This window comes from Cucumis sativus, chromosome 2 (assembly GCF_000004075.3).
Source record: "Cucumis sativus cultivar 9930 chromosome 2, Cucumber_9930_V3, whole genome shotgun sequence".
In the NCBI taxonomy this organism is placed as follows: Eukaryota; Viridiplantae; Streptophyta; class Magnoliopsida; order Cucurbitales; family Cucurbitaceae; genus Cucumis; species Cucumis sativus.
In genome coordinates this window covers 22,076,880-22,087,242 of record NC_026656.2, presented here as the reverse complement: position 1 = coordinate 22,087,242, position 10,363 = coordinate 22,076,880, and the positions used below count along the sequence as shown (strand labels likewise).

Genomic DNA, 10,363 nt, shown 5'->3' with positions numbered 1-10,363 from the left:
TGATTTTGTTTTTAGGTAAATTTACCTCTTCTTCAAAGATATTCGTAGTGATTGCTATATGTTAAACATGTTGGTTTGGTTGCTTATGATTCTCCCTACCTTCTAGATTATAACATTAAGCCAATACAACGATATAAAAAGATATATAGCTATACTAACTTTGAGTGATAGGAAAAAATAGGATTTGGATGGGATATGGTAAGAGATAATTCCTTAAGAATTTGTTTCAATTCTTTATATAAGCAAATTATTTTGTCATTTTTAATATAATAACAATAACAAACCATCCATATTTAACAAAGCAAATCAAATCAAAGGCAGATTTTGCCATTTTCCCAATATTTATATTTTGTGTTGACTATGCCATTTAATTTTATTTATTTATCAATAATACAAAAGTTATCATTAGTATAACTTTTCAATGTTCAAATCGAATCGCAATGATCTCCCGCTAGTTATATAGCTTTTCGTTGATATCTTCCCCTTCTTCGGTTGGTAGATCTTTGATTTTCTTTAGTTCATCCTTTTGTCTTGAGATCACATCCTTGTTAAGTGGGATTCATACATAATGATATTGAAGTAATTTTGTTAGCCATCTTTAGGCTGCATTCAAACGCAAAGGAATCGCAACTTCCTTTTTCTCCTGCTCTTCTTCAAGCTATACAACGATCTTCTGTTTACGTCCTCGTTTTCTCTAAGAACTGAACCTTCGAAATGGCGTTTGGAAGATTGTTGGATGTAAAAACATGAATAGTGACCGGACGTTCGTCTTGCCGCTTTTCTACCATGTAGGTCCATCAGATGTCCGAAAGCACAGAAAATCAAAGAACTCTCCAACAAGATGAATTCCAAAGATGGAGGGACGATCTCACAGAAATTGCTAATTCATCTGGTGTGGTTTCCACACAGACTGGTAATCTTCAAACTTCCTTTTCATATTTTGTTTTGTCACTCCCCATTATTACTTTGCAAACTAAATTATATTTATGTCGACGATTTCAAACTAACTGGAAGGCCCATTTTGTGAGTGATTTTAGGTCAAAATCATCATCATCACCGTTATTATTACTTTGAGAAGGTAGGTCAAATCATTTAATTATGTTTACTTCTTACAGTATATTGTATTTTGATGTTTGGTTTCAAGTTTTTGGAAGTGTTTGATTTAGTTAAAAATGTTTAAAATTATTAGTGCTGTTTTCTTTACAAGTAAATTTGATGGTTATCCCCTTCTTGAGAACGAAAGAGAAAATTCTGGTAAAAATAAAGGACATAAACTACCAGATTTACAAAAGAAGCTTCTATATCTCAAGTTATGCAGGAAGAGAATCTTCAAAGATAGGCAATGTGGAAGGAAGGGGTTGCTTATTGTTCTTGGTGATATTGATTACATAGAACAATTAGAGAATTTAGTAGGAGAACGCATTCAGTTCGGAGTAGGAAGTAGAACCATCATAAGGACTAGAAATAGACAACTTCTTACTAATAAGGTGGCAAAAGAGCAATTGAGTACTGATGTGGAAGCTTTGCTTCACTTTAGCTCTCAAGGTTTTAGGTTCCGAAAAAACGTGGAAAGTGCATTAAAATGTTTGAGAGAGTAGTAAAACTAAGCTTTGAAGCAAGGGAGAGAATGCTAAATATGCTACCTCAATATGGAATGCTTGCGGCAGTGTCAAGCATGGTGCCATTTCTGTACTCAGCATCATCAAGTGTCATATTTCTTAGAAGCAATTTTGAACTCTGGATGCATGCCTTCATTCAAGAGATCTGAAAAGCACATGTTTCAGAAATACTGTAAGTCTTTCTTAATTAATTTAATGCATATAACAAAATAAATTCCTGTTATAAAAGTGGCAAATTTAAAAATCCATTAGAAAATCGTCTATGGATCGAAAACGAAAAGGTGAAACTATCTCTTTTTTCAAAATATCTGCGTGTAATCGTTCCCTTAATTTTTAGGTTTTCAACTCTACTTTTTTCTTCCTTTGCTCGACGTATTCAAATCTCGTTTTGAACATAGATCTCATTATCTTTGAAGGTAGAGTTCCTCTCTCCATGCTTTTCAGTCTATTAGTAAGCAAATATATTTCTTCTTTGAGTCTGTCTATTCAGATAGAACTTAGCATAGTATATATCTTATACTATATAATATATATATATATATAATTTATACTATACTTTCATTAACTATAACATTTTTTTCAATTTCACTTGGGTGAACATGTATTTTTTTTTCAACATCAAACATATTGAACATAAATTAATTGTTTTTACACTATAGTCGGCAACTGTTGGCTTTTTTGCCCTTAATCTCAAATTAATTTATTTTAATTATTCAATTAATTTATGTTTTGATGATAACAAATCTGATTTTTTTTATTGACGATTTTATTAATTTGAATAGACCATATCGTAGAGCTTGGAAAAATGATTCTAACGCCTCTTGAATCACCCAAATCGAAGTTCAAATGAAGAAAATATTGCTAAAAAAGAAAAATACCGACGTGGCGACCAAATATTCAATTTGAACCAATTAGACAAACGCCCGTTGGAGCAATGTAGCTTTTTGTTATGTTTTATTGGCTTTTATAAAGAAAATGAATTTAAAAAGAAAATGACTTTAATATTATTATTATTTCCTTGTGTTTAACGGCTAGTTTTTTTAAAAAATGGTGAAGTTGTTTTATTGGTTTTTTTTTAAACAAAATATTTTGAAAAGACATATTATTATATTATTATTTGTATTGTGTCTAACGGCTAATAAAGTTTGAATTTCAACCATTCATTTTTCTTTTACTTATATCTAATGATCCAAAATGATTTTGAATTTATCTTTCATCTCTTTTTAAATACTTCACTTTTCCCAAATTTTAAAAGAAAAGATCATTAAATCTTTACGATGCTCAAGCAAAAAGTCAACATTGTTATTCTCTCTAAAGCTTCCAATTTTTATTCTTTTCATCTTATTCTTGAGAGCTTCTTATTGTATTGTGAGGATTAAATTTGTGAGCTTCAAATTGTATACTCACTCTTTTAGAGAGTTTTCTTTTGTGTGATTTAAAAACTTCAACATATTGTAACGGTTGGATCCTAACCCGTCGAAAGGATCGAGTTTACTCTTGAACCCGAAAAAGAAGCCAGAATCGGTTTGGCTCAAATCCGTGGAACCGAAAAAGGAGCCAGAATCGATTCGGCTCAAATCCGTGGAAAGAGTCCAAAGAAGATTTTCAATCAAAATCCCAGGAGGTGCTTAGGAAAGTGGATGTAGGTTGAGTTTAACCGGTCTTATTCTCTAACTCTTTTCTAATTATTTTTTAATTTAATTTTAGTTACATATTCTTATTGGTTGAGTTTGATTGTATACTTCCATTCATATATTTTTATCAATCTTGTTATTTAACAAAGTTTACAAAATTCTTTATTTAAATTTAAAAAATATCTAATTGGCTGATTTTACTTTCAAAAGTTTATTTAAACCCTATTCACCCCTCTAGGGTTGCCAAAGTTTATTTAAACCCTATTCACCCCTCTAGGGTTGCCATACCGATCCAACAGTAACTCCATTTTAGGCTAATATACAATGTTTTTTTATAACTAATGTTTAAACGAACGAATGTAGTGAACTATATTTTTAGAAATGGACAACTCAGACCCATCTAAACTTATTTTGCTTTTTATTAAGTTCTTAATAAGAAAAAAAGTAGCACGTCTGTTTATGTTAAAAGAACATATGAATATGTTTTTTTCACTAGTTTTACCATTTGCAATAATTTTTAAACAAAATTAAAACTGACTACATATTAATCATCATTTTATAACATGTGAATATGTTTTCTAAATTTAGAGTGAAAATGCTAGTGGGTAAATGATAATTTTATTGTTTAACAATATTTATAATAAACAAGTAGAGGAGATTGTTTATAGTCGTAGCAATAACATTAATATACCAAAATATTTACAATATAACAAAATATCTTGATAATATATTATTTATTACTATTAAATTTTACAATATTAAATATTTTCAACAATTTTATCATTTAAAACAAAGTATAGAAACTACAATTGAACAAATTGTGAAGTATATGTATTAAAATAATATTGAAAAATTGTGAAGTATATATACTAAAATAATATTGAAAAATTGTGCTTAGTGACAATTTGAGTTTAAGATTTGCAAACTTGTCGTGTACTTTTTTCATTTTGCAAATATGACAAGATTTGCAAATATGATAAAAGACAAGTCCGATCTAATGCACTTATTTATAGATATAAATGGTGAAAATGACAAAATATTAAGAACTAAATTAAGTAAATATGCCTAATGGCACTCGGATAAATAAAGTAATGCAACAATTTTGTAAATAAATGGATTTTTATTAGTTTTAAGGCTAAAAAATCTAGACACTTTTTTGGTAGACATTTGAGACAAGAAAAAGTCATTATAGTTCACGATAATAATAGTTTGTGTTTGAGATGTAAATTATTTAAATTTGAATTATAATAATATACATTTGAATTATAATAATATACATTTTTACAAAACTATATATTTTTCTTTACCCAATTTTTTTAGCAAAAATTAAATTCAAATATTTGATATATCAACTATGTAACTATGTATCAAGCGTGGTATCAAATGTGGACAAAGTGTATATTAAACGTATAACATGTGTATCAACTACGTATGAAATGCCTATTAGAAAAGTATCAAATGTATAACATAGGTGTATCAAAATAAACATGAGTAACTTATCAAGTATATATTTAAGCTCACTAAAATATCTTTAATTTAATAAATGATATCAAATTTATGTAGGAAATTCAAACCAAACCACATCTATGCTAAGTTATTTAACGATAAAAAAGAGCTATATTGGGCACATTTGGTAGACAAAATTTGCAAGTGTGGATACATTAATTACTTGCTAATGAAACTACAAACTACAAAAGAATGAGAATGAAGATGCTACAACTCAGCAGCAACAAAATCCAGGAAGAAATCATACCAAAATTCCCAGATTTACTCTTCTTTTCCACACTTCTTGTTCTTCTATAAACACTAACCATCACATCTATGAACACTCTTATCACTCCAAATAATAAAAAAACAATACATACAAAAGCCATCATACCCCCTTGGTTCTCTTCAGCATTCTGTTTCTCCCTAACCTTATTCATCTCAGATCTACGAATAACAAACAAACAAACAAACGCTTGCTCACTTTTCAATTGTTTGCCTTTGAAAACTTAATCGTTTTGAGAAAAATTGAAGTGTTTGTCAAACCAACACTAAAAATAGCTTTTTTGAAATCGTTTTTATCAAAAGAATTTAAGTAGATAAATCTTTTTCTTGATTTCAAGAACAAAGATAAAATAATGAAGCAAAGGTTAGGGGTTAACCTGAGAATTGCATTGTCTCTGAGTAGATTTTCCAACTGCAGAGAAATAAAGGACCTCCAAGAAATGAGATCATTAACATCTTTGCCCTGAAAACACAACATTTGAATATGTAAATTGAAGATTAGGGAGTTCAATCTTGAATAATAATTAACTTAGAATCATATGAAGGTAAGAAATTTAACATACAATGCTCTCCTGGACTCTGAGGAGATTCCTTATGTCTTCACGACTCTTCTCAACGAGTATGTCGTTCTCTCGAATGTCGTCATTGAACTGTTTGAAAATATTTCCATATTTGGAATGTAGTTCTTCCAAATACCGCTCCAGGATAGACAAGTTTAAATCAGATGAGCGAACTTTCTGCATTAGTATCTTCAGAACAGTGTCCCCAGGCATCCTGCCTGCTTGATGATGATGGCGCAGTTCTTGAAACCTATCCGGTACATCTTGTTTAACAAAGTCCTCTACGATATCAGCGTCGTTCCTTAAAGAGGATACTTCTCCATCGTAGTTATGATGCTCGTTCTTGTACTTTGTTTTTGGTTCATTATCGGCAGGAAGTCCTGTTGATATAATGGTATTGTCGTGAACCGAAACCAAATCCTCCAGCATTTCCTCGACGGCATCCAATCCATAAGCTTCAAAGACACTTAGTGTGCAGTAGAATTCTGAACCATGATGACTTAGAAGTCTTAGTTTCAGGTACCTCACCCATTTTGGCTCCTTTAGGGCAAACCTTTGAGCATGCTTTGCATTTGCAGCAGTGAAGTTTCCAAGTTTTATCCAAACATCTGTAGGATAAATCGAACTTCCAAGAAGCTCAAATTCCTTCAAATTGGAAGAGTGGTGCTCAAAATTAGCAATTTTAATAGTACGCACTAATGTTTCTTCAGAGAGTTCTAAGGTAACAAATTTTTCCTCAGCAGAACATGGATTTCTGAGGTACTTGTCCGTGTCCCGTTCTAATATATTTGAGGCTCCCTTGGCTTCCTTGTTAAATTCCAATACCTTTGATCCCTTTGAAGCTGCTGCATAGTTGTATTCTGCACCGCTAGGCTCTAACCTATGAAAAGTACTTTCCACTTGACCAGTTCTGGTTTTGGTTTCTGAGATAAATGCTCTGCTTTTGAAAACTTCAAGACCAAGGGGTAAAACATGAGATAGGCGATCAAAATTTAGAGTATCAGTTTGAAAATTCCCTCCTAAGCCATTATCATTCTTCACGTCAGGCAGCTCTCCAAATGAAAGCAAATTTACTTTCTCATCAAAATTGTCATCTTTTTCATTTTCTTCACGAACAAAGTTAGCGTCATCAAAGGCTCTGGATTTTGCACTGTCTATGAACTGATCCTTTAAAAGGACAACCGAACAATTCTTATTCTGATGGCTTTCAGAAATTATTTCAGAATGCTTGTAATTTTCATACTTGGATTCATTCCAAGTTGATATGCTATCTTGTAGATAGGTGCAGCCATCTAAATAACAAATAGAGTCGAGCATAAGTAAGTTATTCAATTACACGACCGTGTTGTTGACTAAGAAAAGAGGAAATCTATTATGCAATATTCCATGTATAATTTAAAAGTAATTACAGTGATAGAAACAGGATCTGCAGACGTCAAATGCCAGAAAGAAGGTGTAGACGTTGCAACACACATTTTTCCCCAGAAAATATTACCTTTTGTCCTATGGTTTTATAACTTCTTTTGTGGTAACTTTAATTAAGGTTTTATTCAGTAGTATTGTTTTAGCAGAAACAATTAGATCCTTGTTTCCTAAGAAGTGTGACAAACCATTGAAACCAAATGATACAGCCTAGTTTGAAATCTCTGCAAGCTATCAAATACTTTATACCCCAACTCCTAAATAAAAACAAGAGAAGAACAGCAAAGTCATTTATAAAACCGACAAGCATACTAATCTAAGGAAAAACCCAAATACTGATCGATGACTCAAATTCAATAATAAAAAATCAAGGAGAAGCCATCCAATTCCAAATCACCATGAAAGAAATGTATCATGCAAATATATTCAATTTCTGTATCATGTGCAAAACAATTTATAATCGAACTGAAAGTTTTAGTGGTGTGGTGACTGACATCTCAAATATGAAGAAAACAAACGCTATACCCATAATATTAAAACAAAATTGTATAATAGAAAACTTCCTTAAATTAGATTCTCAGATCATTGTAAATAAAAAGAAAGGTAAAGAAAGTTCAGTTAGATGCTGACCTTTACGACTGTTGCTCTGTCTGATCCATAAGCTAAAGAGGAAGAATAGCCCCCACAACACAAATATTAAGGATAGAAATAACATATACAAGCGATTCCTCCCATTGGTAGTTTTCTCTAAAGCTCTTCTCTGCAGAAGAGCTCTACGTGATCGCTGCATCTCACATCAATTCAGGCCACTAATCATCCAGTGCCCGTGCCTAAGAATATAGGAAAAGGAGTATTCTGCACGAAATAAATCATGAGCTAACATTAATACTCACTTTCCAAACACATGAGCAATGATATAGAATTATCCAGATGTAACAAAAAGGAGAAGATTAGTTATAAACAAATATCCAAGCCAGGCATGTTACAGCAGAATGTTGTGTCTATTTCAAGTCACACCTTTGATAAAGAAAACGGTAGCTTTTGTAACAGCTTCGTAATTTCATACTTGAGAAGAAACGAAAATTAATCAGATTAGAATTATGAATTTAAAATTATGCAATGCACTCCAAGGTTCATGAGAAATATAATAGATCATTGATAGCTAGTCTTAAAAAATTCAGCAGCAACATTAATAACAAATTTTCAATTTCTAAATAAATTGTAAAGAAGAACTAAATTTCGAACACATAGTACTTCACCGTCAAATCATGAAAACATCCGGAGAAATTCGTATAGGAAACGATGATCTCGTTTACTGGAAATGAAAAGTTCTCGACAAAATAAATAAAGATCTTGGCAGCTAAGCAAACAACTCCTTTTTATGCAAAAGAAACACCGTCCCACCAAAACCGGATGGTGTCGTGGCCACATCTAAGAGGATTCCTAAAGTTAAAGATTGAGATGAATTATAAGAGCTTCCAATTGATCATCACCAGGTTGTGATGGTGTCGGTAAACCAATTGAACAATCAGACACTAATTAATTTCAACGTATCACGTCGCACATAAATAAGAATCATTTCATAATTAATAAACATTTCACACAGACGATCACAGATTCATTAAAGAACAGAACGGAGGAATGGGAAAAACTAGAATCCAAAATCGATGAGAGTTGATAGAAATGTAGTGACAGAAATCGCATGCAAACCTTGAATTGCAGTCGGCATCGGGAATCTGTAAACGGAAAAGCAATGAAGGAAGAGAAGAAAAGAAATTGAGAGAAAATGAGGTGTGAAGTTGAAGGAAAGAGAATTAATGGAAGATAAAAGCATAGATTGACCTGATTGAAGGTAATCAAGATTAGCGTATCCGCCTCATGTTAGGAGCGTCGTCAAGATTAGCGTTCCATGATCGAAATCATCGATTTCGTTTTCATTTGAAAACAGTTCCATTCCACAATTTCAAATCCAATCGTCTCTCTCTAAATTTCTCATTTCAACTGTTCATCCTCTCTCTCTAAAACTTCAAAATCTAAATTATATTTCCCTCCATACGTAAGCAAAGCACCACTTAACTCTACTCTTTACCCTCTTCCTCTTCCTCTTCTTCCCATTCTTCCCACCAATTACATCATTCTTTTATTTTTGAACTTTTCATTTTATTGTTTGTTTTTTCATCTTTATTTCGATTATAACTCCATTTTTTTATAGAAAAATCATACTATATTCTAAGAATGAAAACTATATATAAATCTCTCTTATGTACATTTTACATTATTGTTTAGTCATTTTAATTTGTAAAATTTTCATTTACATCAACTATTTAAAAAGGTTTATTTATGAGTTTATTTGAAGATTAAAAATTAATACGAAATGAGATGATTGAAGCTCACCGACAACCAATCAAAGTCTGACACGTACAACGAAATCTGAGGTGGCAAATAACGTATTTGACTACGCCATGCCACCCGCATTCATTTTCATATTTACTTTTTCATTTATTCAAAATGTGGAGTTTAGATATAACTTTACGCCTAATTTTTGGTTTCTTATTTATTAAAACAACGAATGATTTAAATCATTTCCAAATATTCATTTTTTAAAATATTTCAAATTCATGTTTATTAATCATTCCGATAATTCTACAAATTACATTTGGAAAATATAAAATTGATATGATTGGTTTAAAGTATGAAAATTAAAAATTACTTGGGAATGTACACTTTATGTTTGGTGGAATTAGGCGGCAAATTTTTGTTTAATTTTATAAAACGAACCGACTTTTAAGTTAAAATATACTGAGATTGATAATATTTAATTTGAGGAAGATTACACTAATACTTTACACACTAAATTTGTTTATTCAAAAACTTGTTTATTTTCTTTTTTAATTTAATCTTCAATATACTTTTCATTATAAATTTATATTAAAATTGGTTCAGATTAGTTATAGTTTTTTCTTTCTTCTTCTTTTCATTTTTAGTTATAGCATTATCTTAAATTTTTGTAATTTTCTTATATGTATATATATTCAATAGTTTTGCCATTTCTAATAATTTTTTTTCTCAATTTACACTATGAATTTTGAAAGGATATTAAGTGATTTTTTTATTGTTGAATTTTATTTTAAGTATATAAATACTTCAATCAAAATAATTATTAAAAGCCAACCTAACTTTGACATTCAAATCTTAATTAGGAGTAGTTGACATGTATTATTTCCTTTCAATTTAGACATTTAGCTAATATATTGTTTTATAGAGTAGATCAAAATATCTTACCGACTTTAGTTCCGTTAAGAAAAATAAAGTCTTACATTAGCTAGTGAAGTGAGAGAGATCTATGGTATATAATTAG

The 10,363-nt window shown here is 30.7% G+C and overlaps 1 protein-coding gene across 3 annotated transcripts; it reads right to left on the bottom strand.

Moving 5' to 3' along the window:
- Nucleotides 1-4,838: 4,838 nt before the first annotated feature.
- LOC101220501 (SUN domain-containing protein 4) lies at nucleotides 4,839-9,159 on the bottom strand. Of its 3 annotated transcripts, XM_011651585.2 has the most exons (7): nucleotides 8,848-9,159; nucleotides 8,716-8,741; nucleotides 8,265-8,448; nucleotides 7,636-7,860; nucleotides 5,587-6,875; nucleotides 5,401-5,486; nucleotides 4,839-5,185 (listed from the first exon to the last, which is right to left on the bottom strand). In XM_011651585.2, the coding sequence occupies exons 4-7, from the start codon at nucleotides 7,793-7,795 to the stop codon at nucleotides 4,942-4,944; spliced, it is 1,779 nt and encodes a 592-aa protein (XP_011649887.1). In that variant the 5' UTR covers nucleotides 7,796-7,860; nucleotides 8,265-8,448; nucleotides 8,716-8,741; nucleotides 8,848-9,159; the 3' UTR covers nucleotides 4,839-4,941. The 3 variants fall into 3 exon arrangements, with proteins under 3 accessions (XP_011649887.1, XP_011649885.1, XP_011649888.1); XM_011651583.2 differs by lacking the exon at nucleotides 8,265-8,448; XM_011651586.2 differs by lacking the exons at nucleotides 8,265-8,448; nucleotides 8,716-8,741.
- Between the last annotated feature and the right edge of the window lie 1,204 nt (nucleotides 9,160-10,363).